The sequence below is a fragment of the Anser cygnoides genome, chromosome 5 (assembly GCF_040182565.1).
Source record: "Anser cygnoides isolate HZ-2024a breed goose chromosome 5, Taihu_goose_T2T_genome, whole genome shotgun sequence".
Taxonomy (NCBI): Eukaryota; Metazoa; Chordata; class Aves; order Anseriformes; family Anatidae; genus Anser; species Anser cygnoides.
This window is the reverse complement of record NC_089877.1, coordinates 6,971,486-6,989,281: the sequence shown is the minus strand read 5'-3', so window position 1 is coordinate 6,989,281 and position 17,796 is coordinate 6,971,486. Positions and strand designations below refer to the sequence as shown.

The 17,796-nt window shown below is 36.6% G+C and overlaps 1 protein-coding gene across 3 annotated transcripts in view; it reads left to right on the top strand.

The window, feature by feature from the left end:
* SPON1 (spondin 1) overlaps positions 1-17,796 on the top strand; it is a 230,062-nt gene that overhangs the window by 67,170 nt on the left and 145,096 nt on the right. For all 3 annotated transcript variants that reach the window (XM_048070058.2, XM_013177720.3, XM_013177714.3), the window contains one exon: positions 13,009-13,142. In XM_048070058.2, the coding sequence (XP_047926015.1) occupies positions 13,009-13,142 (134 nt within the window). The remainder of the gene's footprint in view (positions 1-13,008; positions 13,143-17,796) is intronic.

The following is a 17,796-nucleotide window of genomic DNA, read 5'->3' as shown; positions in this document are numbered from 1 at the left end:
GTACTCTTTTAGATCCTAGTGCAACACCAAAGTTGGAGCTGTTTACATTGTGCAAGTGTTTTGTAGCATTTTAACATTACACAGACAGCAACACCTGCATAAGAAGATGCTGCCTTTTTCCTCTAACCTTGCTAAATACGCTGAACTTCTTCAGCCTTTTGTTTAGGACGAAACTTTTTCACTGAGGCATACTTCTGATTGTCATACTAGGTGTAGTGAGTAAGAGATACGTTGAACAAACCTCATCTTCATCATTTTACCCTGCCTGGAATTAATATAAAAGCAAGAAAACACAATATTATTATTTTTTGTTAAAGGGTTGTCAGTTCTTATGGTGTTACTCTGTGCACAAGTACAATTTGATAGAGTTCAGTTTCTGTTGTTGCAGTTTTTTTTTTTCAGTATTTCAATTTACAAAGCTATGAAGGATTTTATTATATCTTTCCTAAGATTCTGTATTTTTTTTTTTCAGAATCCATTTCCACTTATTTATTTCCCTTGAGAAGATTTTAAAACTCTCCAGCAGCCACCTCATACCATGATGAAATATATTGTTATAGTCAAGGGAATACAGAACTTAAAACCAAAAAATTCCATTAAATTACTTTTCTTTTTCATAATACTTTTGCCGTTGTTTTGCTCCCTTTCTGAGCATTTTGTGTCAGAGAGCATTCAGGCGGAGTGTCAAAACGATGCTTTTATACAGATTCAGTTTTAATATTTGGCGTTGGGAGGTTTTCATTCAGGCACAGCACTTAACCCGTGTGGACTGCAGGCAGTTTAATGAGAGCCTACCAACTGCTTGAAAAGAAACCTAAAGCCTGCCCACAGGACTCCCCTTCTCGCCAAGGTACGGCTTCGCTGGCGCCTGGCTGCAGCGTGTCTTCCTAAAGCAGGATCCTCTCCTGCCAGAAGGGAGAAGGCAGAACTTTCTGGTTCCCTTGAAACTCTCAGCAAGCGTGTTTCGCTTACCAGAAGGGTACTCCAGGTGATGTGAAATTAGGCTTTATAGAAAAACCTGGATACAGAGGCAGACAGGGAAATAGTTCCTGAATAGCCCGTATGATCTGCGATGCCTTTTAAGCAAGGAGAGAATCTGAGAATCTGTACACTAATAGTTCAATGGCATTTCAAAAGGAGAAGGAACCATAGCCTGGATCGTTAGCTCTTGGCTGTGCCTGGTGTGCAGGCGTGCACTCGTACATGCACAAAGAACCGGTGACTTTGTAATTGCTCACAACTGTTGTCAGTGCTGTCACCAACCATGCCTGACTTCCTGCACCCCTTCAGTATGAGCAGTATTCCTGAGCTGATGCAAGTAACTGTGCAAAAGGTTTGTGAGCTCTTTTAAGGAGGTAAATGCCTTCTTAAATTTATCTGCATAAAGCCTGTAGTTGCAGATCAACAGTATTTCTGCTCGAAATGCGGTTTTAGCAATGGATTAACTCTCTCTGAAGTAGATAATGTCCTGTACACAGCCGTCTGAAGGCTGAGGGAATTTGTGTGGAATATGCTTGAACTAGGTTGGGATGTATATTTTGGCACTGAGAAATTCATGAAGACCATGTGTGCCAGACCTGCTGATGCTTCAAAGCTCCAGCATCAAGCAGGACAATAATGCTATTAAAAATATGTATTTTCTGTAATCCTTAAATCCCTTCTTAACTTAAATGAGGAGCTCCAAGTGAGGTAGCTATTCTTGGCAGCGTGTTCTTAATGCTGAGTAGTGTAATAGTTTCTAAAATGAAGGATAAATGAAATGCCTGAACGGAGTAAGTAACTGAAAAATGCTGATCCAGGAAAACATGCAGACTCACACTTTACTATGTATTTCAAATGACTTTCATCAGTTCTGATGTACCTAACAGCAGAAGAGGTATTGCCTTTGTACTTTGCTCACCAATATTGTAGGAGAGTATCATCTCTATAATACTGTTATGACTATACTGGAGAGGAAGCCCCATCTAGGTTTAAGCACACGTTGCAGTTGGTGATAGTTAGAAAAGGTTCTTTGCCTGACAATTAATGCTCTGACAAATGCAAAACAGAGTGGCTGGGGAAGAAGGAAGGCTGTTATCATCAGTCTGCAGGGAGAACTGAGACAGAGAGGTGGCTTCAGTAGGAGAGCTATGTATGTGGTTTGACTAGCCACTGGATAATTTCTTCCTTACCTGGTGTTTTATGTGTCTCCTTGAATTTACCATTCCTTTTCCTTTGATCAGCTGGTCTTGCAACTGGGTTCTTATCTGAGATGTTGTGCTGAAGGAAGAGGCCAGTTCCTGAGTAATAGTCACAAATTAAATTGGCAGGGAACCTGGAGTTCTTGCCACAGAAATGTAAATGAGAAGTGCCTGTGTGAGCAGAAGATAAGGAACGTCCATGTCTTCTGTGTGAGTCCACAGCAAATATTTCTCTGGCAGTCCCATTGCTTGCGTACAGCTCATTACTGTGCTAAAGATACTGATATTATACAGTTGTGGCAGTGGTACATGAATGATAATCTTATCAAAAGATTCCTCGTGTAATTCATTTCAAAGGGAAGGGTTACACCCTCAGCAGCATCACTGAATGCCAACATTACCAAACTGCTGAAACGCCAGAATTAGTAGGTAATGATACCCAGCACGTGTGTTTGCTTCTTGTTACATGAAATTCAGATTTTCTTGTCTGTTTTTACTTAAGCTTTCCAGAAGTGAGGATGTGAATGGTGGATTTAGGACTGGATCACATTTTCTCTCTCTTGTTAAAACAAGAGAATTTCAGGTTTTCAGTTGTTTGCGTTTCTCATCCATTTGAGAGCTTAAAGCTTATTTTGATTGTGAATGAAGTTCTGGGCCACTGAATTCTAAACATATTGTTGACTGGACTTGAAGGGTGATTAGAGGTGCTTATTAACAAAACATCTATTAGTTCCAGTGAAGGCACATCCTTTCAACTATTTATAAATGGTATATTAGTTCAAAAAATTTTACGTATTGACAGGAGAAAAGATGCGTGGGCTCAGGCAGGTAAAGACAGTTGCTGCAGAAATAGGGGAAAATCCTAATACTAGTGCAAACAGGTTCCTACAGTTTCAACAAATTATTAAGAATTTGCTGACAAGATACTCAGTTGGATATAGCAAAATGCTAGTGCTGATTTTTAGCTAAGTTTACAAAAACATCAGGAAAATGTGCTCACAGCAATCATATAGTCCTTCAGCTTTTCACAAGCATATCCATAAAACATAACTCTAATTTAAGCTGGATTCAGTCCTGTGAGGTACTGAGCACTCTGTTTTATCAGTGACCTTCAATGCCTGCTTAACATAAGATCTGAAGTTGTTTTAAGTGTACATTTATAAACCTTTGTTTTATGCTCAGACAGGAAGAATCTGCATGAATTATTTATCAAATGAATTTAGAAAATGTAGGGGAAACATATAATTTGTAATATATACTTAGTTCTTTTCTTTCTTTCTTTCTTTTTTTTTTTTTAGTGTGTATGTGCTTCTCCATGCATGAGTGGCCCACTGTGTCAACCAGAGATTAATCTTTTATTCACGGAAAGTTTCTTATGAATTTTTGGTGCTGGCAGAAGCAACACCATATATATATATATAAGCAGCAGTAACATGGGCAAAGTGCTCATGCTGGCTTAAATGTAATCTCCTGACAGAGACGTGAGAAGACTATCGATGAACCCAAGGTCAAGTCTGGGGGGAAAACTCAGTCTGTCTTGTGCCTTTTCAAATAAGGATGTTTGTTTGTGGGGGTTGGAAACAAATGTGGGAGGAATTTTGATACTGTTTTTAATTGAACATTTTTAAGAGCTCTAAGTTATCACTGTTAGAATTGACATGGATCTCAGTCCTGGGCTGGCAAACCAGTGCTAGAGGGGACTTCCAGTTTTTTGGGGAAACATTTCAGTCTTGTGTCACCAGAATAAAAATGCCAGTATATTGACCCTTTTAATGCAACGTCTCAATTTTCACAACTGCTTTACTGGGGGGAATTTTTTCATCCAAGGCATAGTTTCTAGTCAGAGGAAGAGGTCTGTCAGAAGTGACAAAAGACTTTGAATCTGGGTGGAGGGACAAAGGTTCTGAGTCATCTAGAACACGGATTCCGCCAGGGTGTTTTGCAGCCCCAAGGAGTGCTCCTACATGCAGGAACAGTCAGCTTCAGGGTTGATTTCTCAGTCTCTTCCCCTTTGTTTTGTAGAAAGAGTAAAACACTTCCCTGCTGCCCGAGTGGAGAGACTGGCTTTGCAACTTGGAGAGAAAGTCCTTGAAATGGAGCAGTGATTTGAAAACACATCAGTGCTTTCATCACCTGACTGTGGAGCCAGTTTTTCCCCTCCGTTCAGTGAGAACATACGTGAGGTAGAACGGATCAGAGAAGAGGGTGGCTGAAGGTTACTCATTTTGGCAAAGTTCACGCTTTTGGTGAGCAGCTGGATTCAGGGAATATGCGATACGGGAATCTGCGTCTTTCATATCAGAAGTGGGGTCTTAAAAGTTGGTCCCAGAGCATGCTCAACTAGAATGTCTTTCAGCTTTTGCAAGACAAATATGTGAATAAGGTTTTCCTTCTTAGACCAGTGTGCATGACAATGAAAATACAAATATATTTTGCAAAACAAGATCCTTATTCCTAGCAGTACTTAAATTTCAGTTTTAAAAGTAATTATGCTACAATCCCTTAGTATGCTGTCAGAGCATCCTCAGCTGTAAAAGATGTAATTCTCAAACTGGAGCTCTGCCAGATTTGGTTTTGTTCTGCTTGCTGGGTTCTGTGGGCATCAGTGCAACAAGCTGGGAGATCTTTGGCTGAAGTGGGCTGTTCCTTTTACCAAAGTGAGACAAAAGGGTGGTACGTGGGGCCATCCCAACGTTATGGCTTCCCTGGATTCAGCTGACTTGAATTCCTAGTTGATTCTCTAAAGCACTTTTCCATCCAATTTGAGCTATCGGTATGGCACAACATAGGCTGAATATCTGACATCTCATATTTAATCTCCTCCCAAAGAACTTCTGTTTGTGACGTCTGAGGCCAATTTGAGGCATGACAAGCTGTTAAGAATAATAAAAAGTATGTTTTTAAAGAGCATTGCACATACTGTTTTGGAAAAGGAGCTCAGTGTCTGTATCTCCGCTACGCAACTGAGAAACAGACTACACTGAAGTGATTTGAGAGAGGTTTCTCAGCAGAGAGATTCATGTTCGTGAGTTCCAATTGAGTGCTTTATCCACATTGCTATATTTTATCTCACTTTATTTTATGAGGCTGTGAAAAACTTTTCTTTCTTTGCACAACTTCCAAATGTCTTCTATGTGTTATGTGTCTAGAAAATCAGATTAAAATAGGATATTATATATGAAGTGCCTAATTTTATTATATATGACTAGACAAAATGGCAGGAAATATTCTCAGGAAAGAGCAAGAGGTTGGTTTTTTTTTTTTTTCTTTCCTCTTTCCAAAGAAATGTGTGAATATTATGAGCTTAAATGAATGGTCCTAAATGTAGTGACTGCAACAGAAATGTGCAAAATCCTAGAACTTATACTGCTTTAGGATTGTTTTATAAAAATCCTTGATGGTTTGCGAGGTTGACTTTTTATAAAACATCACTTTCAGCAAACAACATTTCTCCCAAGGTGAAAGCAGTTGAGACACCACATATCAAACGTTACTTTTCCCTGCCAAAACTTCTTACCAGATTGAAACAGTGGTTATTTTTTGCCAAGTGACTAATATTCATACGGAAATAGTTTGACAGTAACACTGAATATGAAAGAATCCCTCAGTGAAAGCATTACCCAGCAAATGCTCCATTTATCTTCATTGAATTTACTGTGGTTAGTCTTTTCTGAAATGGGTATGTTAGCACTGTAATCGTGCAGTTTTGGGTTGGTTTTGGCTCAGGTAATGGGAACTGCAGCTAGAGGACTGCTCTGATTAATGCTGACTGTTCCTGTGGGGCCTCTGCCAGCAAGGGATTGCCACGGCACAGCCTTGCTCGGCATCCCTGTCATCCCTGCTGGTTGTTATTCTGTCTCAGGGCTGCGGTAGGATGGTTCTACCTCTTAATCCTTGTAACAAAGTTACAAAAGTAGTATTTCTTCATTGCCATTTGACTAAGCGTTCATTAAATCTACCCTTTTTTGTGTGTTCATTTCATGCTTCCAAATGCAAGCTGTATTTAGTCCATAAACCCTGATTTCATTGAAAAGCAAGTTCAATGTTTTACCTACTACCTGAATGTAACAGGAAAAAAAAAAAAAGAAAAACAATAGAAAAAAAATGTTAGTGCGCTGAATTGTTCAGTACAGACTCCGATCTCAGTAAATTTACTCTAGATTTAGGTCTTCTCTAAATTATATGTTGAGATGAGCCAAAAATTTCTTCAAAACTAAAATTTTCAATCTCGGTCAAAATTGTGACATTATTTCAAATGTTGTAAAATGAGCTGTGTAGACTGAACATGACCTGAAGCATGAAGCCTTCAACTGTTTGCCACGCGAGGCATAGAGCAACTCGCAGCTTCTGTACAAAACGTCATGAGAAGTCCCCTTCCACAGTTTACTCTTGCTGATTTGTGCGCTCTGTCGCTTACACTGGGGCATTCTCTTGGGCAATAGTCAACTGGCGCTCTTCAAACCTTTACGTGCCAAGGTGAGAAAAACAAGTTCAATCTTCAGAGTAATTTCCTGTTTCTGATGAGGATTGTTGGATAGGGTTGGCTGCATTAAGAAACTAGATTTTTTGAAGGGATTTCATAAGGTAATACTGTTCAAAAAGATTTTGCTCTTTCCTTGCTGGATCTTTGTGGTTACTAAGAGCTTTTCATACATGAAATGAGAGGAATTTTCTTAGTCAAAATAGCTACTTTTTGAAAAAACCTATAGATGGAACAAAATGAGATTTACAGCTATGAGAATAATGACAGCTTTCCATGCCTAATAGAGTTTCTCCGTTAGAGATTATAAAAGTAATATGTTATCTGGAAAAAGCTGTATTATCTGTCAAAAATACTAGTAATGTAGTCTGATAAAGGAGCTTAAAACAGTTCACCCAACCATTTTCATATAAATGTTAATATTACAGCTAAGGATAAAAATTCATAGGAAACAAAACTTGGTTCTTCTTTTGTGAACCTTAAATCCACTCTTTGTGACCGCTTAGATGGAAATTTCTCAATTCATAACAATCAGAGTTCATACGTCTCAAGTTTCTGGTGTGGCATTTTCTTGATGGACCGTTTTCAGTCTACTCGCTAATGCCTTCAGCATAAGCCCTGGAATTCAACACGTTACATTGATTGAGTTAATTGAGAATCGTTCAAACCCAACAAAAAGTATACAATTTAACATTTTGCAAATGCTAATTGATGACAAGTTGTTGTTATCCATCACTGTTGATATAGGTGTTCTTTCTTCCTATATATTGAGTTAAGTAAAGAAGAAATTGCTGTTAAGCTTTCCATAAGCAGTTTCTCAGCAGGAAAGGCTGGTTAGTGTAGATGCTGGTAGTGCAGTGCTTTATGTTTGTTGTATGCCAGGTTCTTGTTACACCAAACTGTTTTCTTCCTCTTGTTGTTTGAATTGCACCTTGAAATAGACCTTATGGCCTGTCCTGTGGTAGGTGTAATATGGCTTTTAGGTTAGTTCAGACTGCAGAACAATTTGCAATACACTATGACATAAACAAGGTTCTTGATAGTGAATAATTTTGGGACATGTTAATTAATACGATTTTCAGACAGGATTCTCTTAGTAGCTTGTCTTTCCTGTTGATATCCAACATAGCCTTTCCACAGTGAACACACTATTCAAAATTTTTGGTTGAAAGAAGAGGACAAGTGGACGGAATTCAAATACTTTTCCCTGTAGTGTCTCACACTATTTAGTTAGTTAATGTCTTGGAAGCTACATGTCTCTCTTTTAGTTTTTCTTCTCTTGCATCAAAGACTTGATCTGACTATCTAGCATCATACTTTTGTAGAAATGGAAGGGTCCTTTTTTCACCGAAGACTCCAACTACCTTGTGCCTGCGATGAAAAACAAGCAGGTAGCTGGACACACAGGCAGCCAGGTGGAGCATAATAAATCTTGTGCTGATACTGCTTTCACAGAACTTACCATCACATTACCTGACTACATTAAATCTTTGCTTGAATAAAATCTCTGCTCAGGTAATGATTACAGAATTAAATTTGACTTCCAGTAACAAGATTGTAGTCTATCTATATAAAGTCTGTGCTAGAAGTTACATAGTAATAAACTACATGCACATTTTAGCCATGCCTTTCTTTGACAGATTTGCATACTGTTCACCAGTGCTCCAAAGTGGCTAGTCCAGTCTTCAGGTGCAGTGCTAAAGAAGGCAATTCTCAATGAGCCCAGCAGCGCTCATTAATGCTACACAGCTTTGGATTGCAGACTACAGCAAGACTGATTACTGACACTTCTTAAAAATGTCCCTTAGACATTTGATTCGTCTAGGTATAAACTCCAAAGGAAATACTGTGTCCCTTATTCAAAGAAATTGATTACAAAGGAAAGTGTATCTTCAAGGTAGATGTGCTAAGACTTCGTACATCATTGCTTTTCCCTTCTATATAATAAGCTGTGCTCTAAATTAAATCCAAAAGTCCAAATATTATTACTGTTATGTAAACCCAATGCTTTTTTCATAATGGGAAAGTTTCCTCAAGTAGATTGCAACATTCTGGAAGTCAGACTCCTTATTAACTCTTCCAAAGAAGAAAACTGCCTACAAAAATGCTTGTCTTCTGAACTTTTTTTTTTTTTTAATTTGGTTGTTCCATTAAAGCACAGATGTTTCAGTGGGTGGAAAGTGATGATGTGTCCACAGAACAAGGAATGGTGCTGAAGGTCCTTGCCAGTGATTTAAACAGTGGACACAAGCCAGTAGAGGATTTATGTAACTTCATCTCCTTTGTACTTAATATTAATTCCTTTCTTTGTGGTGTACATAACTATTTTTGTAAGTATTTTGACATTTTAACACCGATGTACATTTTTAAGTGCTTTTAACAGCAGAGAGGATCACTGCCTGAATTAGCTTATTTGACTAACACTTTATAGAAGTCAGATAGTGAGGTCTGTCACTCAGCATGAAATGTTGTAATTCTTAGAAAAGCAAACCACTCATTCATCTGTTTAACAACCAAGCATTTATCCAGTCCTGCTTTTCAGGAACACCCAAAACTCCTCAACCTCTTCAATGTCTGGAGTAGGCAAAGAATGCAAGATTGAACCTGGGGCTGGTAAACTTTCCCTTTTAATATCCTTACTTCCATGTTTGTAGATTTATAAAAGTTCAGCCAAATTCTACTCTCTGTGATGCTCATTCAAATCCAGGTTAACTCCAAGAGTCTTGTTCAGGATTTACACTAGTTTCCCTGAGGGAATAAATTATTCCAATAATATTACAATCACAATAGAAAGCAAACCAAAAACAAAAGCCACTAAATAAAATGGTAAGACTTAATATCATTGAATTCATGGATTCAAAAGAATTCATTGCATAGAGATATACTCCTTTTGAGACCTCAGATTCTTGGGCCAAGTGTTCATGTTAGTTTTTAGGATTTTTGTTTAATATACAGTTAGTTTGCTGGTCCATTCTTGAAAATGTGAGGCTTCTTGTTACACATAACCTAGAGTTTAGCAGGCTATAATTTTGCAGATGCTACATTTTAATCTGCATGCTTTTTTCCTGCCAGTTCTTTCCTTCTTGCCTATGTGGTCTGACTTGATTCCAGAATTAAAATCAGGATTGTATTATTTTTAGAGATTACATATCTTTTTTTTTTTTTCCCCAGTGTTGGCCAGGATACTATTGCTTTCCTGTGTGTTATGTGAGACTGCAATAATATCATCCACCACCCTAAAATATTGTGTCATTTGGAATCCTGTTATATAAGTGGTGAACCATTCCTGTATTGCACCTTGGAACTTATTATAGAAAATCAAACCTCCATGGATATGGAAAAAAAAAAACTTTTAAAAAATATATATTTGAAATGTTTTTGTATTTTCCTGAAGTCCTAGAATCTGAAATTTATAAAATATCTTAAATATGTATTTTAATATCTCAGATCATTTGATGTTTGAGTTTTTCTAACTAATATGGGAGTTCTATACTGTATTCCATCAACAGTAGTAGTCTTTATTAAGAAAGCTTCAGTTTAATTTTTCTTCAAAGGAACTCTTTTTTGGAGGACCTTATTCTTTTATGGTCATTTTTTTTTCCACCAAACACTTATGCAATAAGTATTCTTGCTTTGATGGTAACTGATGCAGGAAATCGTGATGTAGCCTTGAGGTTCAAACACTGCCTCTTCTTCCAGGACTGTGTTCTAAAATGCAGCCAGAACTTTTAAATTATTTCTTTTTGGTCATCGGTATTCCTTGAGAAAATTCATAATTTGCAAGGTTCAGCAGTTTGGTAGGCTACAGAAATGCAAAATATGCCTGCATTTATGTATTCATTTGTTGCTAGTGGAAATGGGCATGGATGTGCTCCAATTATTTAGAATTTAGACAAATATTTTAGGTTTTGTTTTTGCAGTAACTGGAAATTCTGCCTGCAATAACTACTCATAGTTGCTCATAGCTCTTCCCTTAAGTATTAGTTGTTGGATTTTTTTACTTTTATTTTTGTTTTGTTTCATTTTTCCTTATGATTCCGTTCATTGTTGTGCAAAAAAGCAGGATTGACTTGCCTGGAGAAAAGAATTTACCTAACACTTAAATGCATCACAGATGGGTCTACAGTGATGACTGCTGGAAGAATCATGTCTAGGGATATGAAAGCAGCTGAATGCTTGTTAGCTGAAAATAGCAACTCTGTGCTTTGAGAAAACAGATTCATTTCAGTTGGCCTTCTCCAGAAACATTCCTTGAAGAACTGTGTTTCAGACAAGAGCTACACTAGATTTGTAAAAAGCAGCATGTGAAAGGTTCATTGAGTAACTTTTATCTGGTCAGTTAAGTATTTACACTTACATGTAAGTGCTTAATTTTCCTTGACCTGAATTGAATGTATTTTTGAAGTTTTTATGCCAGGATGTCAGTTAAGATAGAGCAACAGCAGTTTTTAATAGCCACAGAACATGGAGCTAGTGTAACTCATCCAGGGATTTGTAGTGGTTCTGTTTTTCTAGAAAAGATATCCTTCTTGAGAATTTTTAGATGACCTCCTAACAGCCATTTCAACGTGAATTATTCTTAGTCTTATAAAGTGCAATATATAGTAGTATTTTATTTTATATAAAATAAAATCACACATTCAAAGCTTCCGTGAAAATTGTTTTTACTTTTTACTGTGATATATGAGCAAAAGGTCACTTGATGTGCTCCTCAATAATTGAGACAACCTTTCTGAGAAATATGTGAACAGCCTTACTTCTCCATTTTGCTGTTGCCAGAATAAGGCAGACAGAATAAATACTGTTGATGATCAAGGCAGAACTGTAGATTAGGGACTTCTTAATACTCAAGTTAAGAGAATTAGATCGTACTACATGGAAGTAGTAATACAGTAGAGCAGTGCCAGTTTAAGCTTATGCTAGCTCCCATGTTTTCCAGTACCTCACATTAATTAAAACCTAGCAAAGTAGTAGCTGCATACATTATGTTTACCCAGATTTTATGCAGCATTGAAAAAGTTAAAGAATATTAATGGCTTTAGATTTAAAACTCATTAACCACCATCGTATTGACCAGATAAACTCATTAACCACCACCGTATTGACCAGCTAAATAGAGTTTAAATTCACTCCTCTGTGTCAGTGCCTCTCTTTTGTCATGAAAAACCAGAAATAGATTTGTTGGGTCAGTTAGAAATGTTTTGGAATGCTGGCAGTAGGATTGGGTAAGGCAATGTAGATGCCTGCTCACTGAAGCAAATCTGGTCAAACCATAGATATTGTCTTTTTTTTATAATGTAAATTTGTATTTTGAGTCAAAATACTTGTTTAAAGTTATTTTTACAGCCAGAAGATGGTTTTTTAATGTAATTTGGCAAAAGTGTGTGTTATTAAAACCAGAATTCTGAAAAAGCTCCTTCAGGGATGAGTTTTGTTCTTTCTCAAAACAATATGATTTATAATTTGTTGCCTGAAACTTGACCCAATGTAGTGTGAAATTTCACTTCATCAATGACAGCGGACCACTGAATAATTTTGAAGAGAAATTTTGCAGTATCACAGCATTGGCTGTTTCCAAATAAAACTTGGCAGCTTTTGGTGAATTTTCTTTGAGATCTGATGAACAGAAGGCTTAAAGTACAATCCATGAAGTACATATGTAGTGAGAAAGCTATTTTATCACAGACACCTTTGAGTAAAACCCTTGGAACAACACCAGTTCCAAGTCAGCCTCTCTGGTTTTGTGTTAACTTATGTCACATAAACCTTTCTGTTCAATATCATTCACTCATAAAAGTAAAAAAACTGTGCATATTGGACTGAATAACAGACTCTGAATTATAGATCGATATGATTCACATGTTACCTGCTTTGACCTAGAGATTTTTTTTTTATACCTGGTGAAAAATACAGTATAAACAAAAGTTAGTTTGAAAGAAAAGAAAAAGTAAACAATCTGAAAACCTCTTTTCTAGCTTGTTCCATGTGTCCTAACCAGTTGCTGTAATTAAAAAAAAAAAAGGAAATGTTGCATCCTTGAATATTTTCAGTTCATTAATATTTACCTGAAACTCCTGTAATCAGAATCACAAACAAGGTTATTTGCAGCCGTGCATAGAAAGGACAATCTTTTGTAAACTTAGAACTGAAATATTCTTCTATATTCATTTTTTTCTATTACAGTGAGTTATCTGCATGTTTTAAAATCAATTTACCAAAGATTGCTGTGCTAAGCAGAGTATTATAAGTAATCCCACTGAAAGAAAACATGAACTGACAGAATGTATTTGAGAGACATTGTCTTTGTATGTCCTTACCCTTTTACATTCTTCTCTTTATTTTCCTTAGATCATAGATGAAGAAGAAACACAATTCATGAGTAATTGTCCTGTTGCAGTTACTGAGAGCACACCTAGAAGGAGGACACGCATTCAAGTGTTTTGGACGGCTCCTCCTACTGGCACAGGCTGTGTAATTCTAAAGTAAGTATTTTTATGCATATTAAACTTATCATTAAAGTCAAATTCAATTAATAGTAAATCTAAGATTTATTAGATTATGAAGTGAGTTCTTAGATGCTTTCTTCTCACTTAGCACACTTGAACAAAGATAGTTCTACTTGCACAGTTAAATGTTAATGACTTAGAGCCTAAGTGTTCAAAAGTTACTCCATGCTTTCAGTTACCATTGAATTGGTAACCCTAATGGAACTTGGTAGGCTCTCAGTCTACTGAAAATTTTATTTCTATTTATTACACCTGAAAACCTAAAGATTCTGAACTTTTAAGATCAAAATTGCATCATTCTCATTGAGATGCATATAAAAAAGTCATGGTCTAGGTTGCGATGAACAATAGTTCTGTAGTCAGGAGTTTCTAAACGGACCTTTATCAGTAAAAACAGGTTTATAGGTGAGTACTTTCATTATTTAGAGCTGGTGACCTTTTACTGTTGTTTTCCTATTATCTCTGTAGTTTGCTGCATGTGTACTTGTGCTTTTCAAGCAATAGACAAAGGCAATATTATGTAGGTGCACTGTGCTGTAGGGCCACTCTTTTATCTGTAGAAATCTTAAGTCACTTATTACTACTAAGAGTATTGGAGAAAACTGCCAGAGAAACATTATCTCATCTCTTTAGATTTTGCTTGTCATATTTAATAGGATAGATTAGTCAAATATGTGTAGACAATTGGGATTTATTTTCTTGCATTGAACTTCTATCTGGGATAAGCCTTTGCAATTGCTAAGATGTGCCCTGCAGTAAACCAAAAAATTTCAGTCTTATCAGTACTGGGAATATCTTCAGAGACACAGAACAGCTCTAGGCTTTTAAGGGGATGCTATCATAATGATTGTGCTGCAGTTAGTTCAGGCCATTTTAGGAAAATGTGTTGTTAAAGCTGCAACTGATTGCTGAACAGGCCAGCAAGCTGGTCCTTGCCTGCTGCCCTCTCACCCAGTGCTTTTACTTCCTTCTCCTGCTCAGTGCCACAAGCAATGTGAGGGTGATTTGGTCTCCGCTGTGACGCTGGCTGTGAAACAGTCTCAAACCTTTGGCAGTGCACATCTATCTGTTGCCTCTTGGGATCAGTAAAGTAATTTTAAGAACACCTGTTTTAATGCTTACTGAAACAACCCAAGAATTCAGCTGTGGGCTTCTTTAAGCTTAGGACAAACAAGTGCATATCAGACTGTAGCTAAACTGTTAAGTGTGCTGCCTGCTGCATGGCCAGACAGGTTGTATGTTATGGTTTATATGTGAAAGTTTTCAAAGGAATTCCTTCAGCAATACAGATAATTCTTTCAGAGTTGTTGAGCTATTTATCAGTAAAGCTATTTGTTTTTCCACTCAGAACAGCCTCCCACTTAGCTGCATTACAAATACTCAAGGCACTTTTACTGTAGTGTAATAAGGTAATGATTTTTCATGCCTGCTTTTGGACAGATGTGATTTAAACTTTAATCCAGTCATCCAGTCATGATATGTAACAACTCAAATTGGTGGATTTTTTAATTACTGCCTTAAACAGGATTGTCATTATCAACCTCCTTCCCCATCTCTCCCTCCCTGCACCCCCCCAACAAACAAACAAAAAAAACCCAAGAACTAAAGGAACATCTTATAAATTGAAGTTCACAGAGAAAGGATGAATTTTTAGTGTTGCAAGCACCTATCTACAGTGCGTGCAGATATCCTAGATGTGTATGTACTGCTGAAAGTGAAAGGCAATTCTTAGGTACTTTTCAGTAGAAATATGTGAAAAATACAGACCTGCTCCCAATGGCTGGTTTGTTGACCTCAGAGGGAAAGTAACTAGACCTGAGAGCAGTTCAAAGAATGAATGAAACAATCATGATTATTATGAGTTGCTAATGTCAGAAGTTAACATAATAATATGGCACCATACACTGCAATGTGTTTTCAGCATTAACAACATTTGCATTTTTTCTTTTGAATGTAAAACTTTGACCACATCTGAATTAGAGTTTACAGTCAACATTCTTTATAAACCTGCTTTATGGTCATCTTCCACAGAATAGCATAGAAACATTGGATGCAGTTTTCACAATTATTCTGACATTTGTGTGAGCTTTAATGCTGTAATAAAAACAACAGTCTAAAAACAGTTTATTACAAATGGTTACATCCAAACCCATCATGGGAAAATTCTGAAGCCTTGAACTTTAGAGGAAGAAAAAGCCCTCTGTATTTTTCTTTTCTCTGTGTGTGATGGAGTGCAAATAGTTTTTATTATCAATACATATCTGTTTCAGTCCTTGGACTCTGAGCCTGTCTTTGTCCAAGCAGTTAAGCCTATGCTTGAGTCTCACTGAAGACACAGGACAGAATTAGACACAGGACTTTGATTAGATGTCACACACGGATCAGGAGAGACCCTCAAGCTTTAAGCACTCTTTTCCCTTGCCTCCTAAATGCTAGGAGCTCCATGCAACTAAATCCAAATACATAAAGGTACAGAGACTCCAGCATACCAGCTCTTAAAATTATTTCTCTAGATGGATGAAATAGAGAAACAGCATATCACTTTGGGGATGGCCTTGGATACTGCAAGATGATTTTAAGCACCGTGATTTTTAGGATTACACATTGGGACTGGAATGCACCGTTGGCTGTCCAATTGAGAAGTCAGCCTTATCTCACGGCACTAGCTACTTGAATCGAAAGTATTGCTACGTGGAACAAAGTTATTACTGAAACACAAACAGGATACACCAGGGTCTTACTTAGCAATAAGAATTCATTTGGTTGCCCTAACATCTGTGCTAGCTTTAGAAACTACTTACATCTTTCTTGCTGCTGTGGTTGAAGACATCTGTATGGACTATCCTGAGCTGTCATGCTGTGTGCAGTCTACTTGTTTTCTTGTTCACAGTGCAACATTTCATCTTTCTATCCCTACTTACTTTCCCTTGTTCCTTGTGACGGATGGAACACTAAGGTACCATACAGTAATATGGAAGGACCACATAATTTCCTTAACCTACTGATAAAAGTTGCTGTTTTAAAGCTTAATTGCTTATTTTTGGGGTTCCTCAGACTGTATTTCCTCTATAAAACCTTTGAAAATCTACTGTTAAAACTTTGAGAAATGTTCAAAATTATTTTTGCTATGTGCAATTTTTATAAAAACTAATCATTATAAAGACAATTGGGCAGTGGCAGAGCCTGGTAGTAGTTACATCATTGCATGGAAGCGAACGATTTTCAGGGGTTTGAACCCTCACTTGGCCAGTCTACTTCTATATTTAGTATATTTTGTGTAAGTGAATCTAAAGACTTTCATTTTTACTTAAAAAAAAGACTAAAAAACAAAACACACCTAAAAATTGTTGTACTTATTTCAGTCTCTTAGCAAAAATCACACATTTGCATTATTTGGTTTTATAGTTAAGAACTAAAATGCAGAGGTTTTCATTCCCCAGATCAGTACTTCTGTCTGGTTATAACTTGTTGTATTATAGCTTAATGCTGTAGTTTTTTAGAGCAAGATTTTCATGCATTTCAAACTAACTAAGAGAAGATGAATTATTTTCAGGCAACAGCTGTGATGATTCTCTAGCAAAAACAGCTAGTGGAAATGTATCAATTTTATCAAGGAAAGTCTTAAATCTGGATTTCAATTAGTGATATACATCATTGACAAAAAATGGAATAAATGTTTATTAAAAGTTGCTTGGCTGTGATGCAGAATCACCTCTTTTAGGCCACTTTTAGCCCCAGATTTCCAAACACAACTGGTTAGTTGAATTCCTCAAGAGAAAATGTCTCTCAGTGTGGTGCTCTCACATCCCTTAAGAGGTAGGTAAAGCTCAAGCCCATGTAACTGATGAAAAATACAGAATGAAATAGTTTTCTGCAAGTACTTGTAGAACTCTATGATAGAAAACAGGAGTGAAGAAAATTCTGTAAATAGTCTTAGCTTGTTTCATATTAAAATTTCATGGTATGGAGAATCTTGTTAATATCCAAATTGATTAAATCTGTCAGTTGGTGAAGATCGCATGAAGAGTTGAGTACTCCTAGATGGTAATTACATTTTCCTCTGTTAGTATTTGATACTTTTCACTGAGTCTGAGATTAATTGTTAATGTAGTAAATTTTGGCCACATGCAGATAAGTAATATACAATTACTATTTAGAAAAGAAACAACACTTATGTGATTGGTTCATGCAATAATCAACTTCTTGGGCAATGGATGTGATTTATATGATAAATTTAGCAGTTCTTGCTTACAAGTTACTTATTTCTGCTATACATATGATGCTTAAGCAACCAACAAATTAAAATCTGGTATCTGTAAATATTGTTTGTTAACACTGCTTCTTGCAAAAATCCACTGTATTTGTCATAATCTCTCTGCTGTTTGTTTCTGGAAATGTTTTCTGAGCCATGTTCAGGGGAATGTTTTATAATTTTTGAGAAAAAGTGTTTTTTTTTTAATTTTTTTCTGCATACATAATTCTCTTTATGTTTTTAATTGCACTGTTTTTTGGTTGCATGTGGTCAACAGAGAATAGAATAATTTTAAAGAATCGCGGTCTTCCAAATAAAAGCTGTGATAGATTTAGTATATCAATGTATATAGTGACAAAAGCTTTTAGGTAGTTGTGC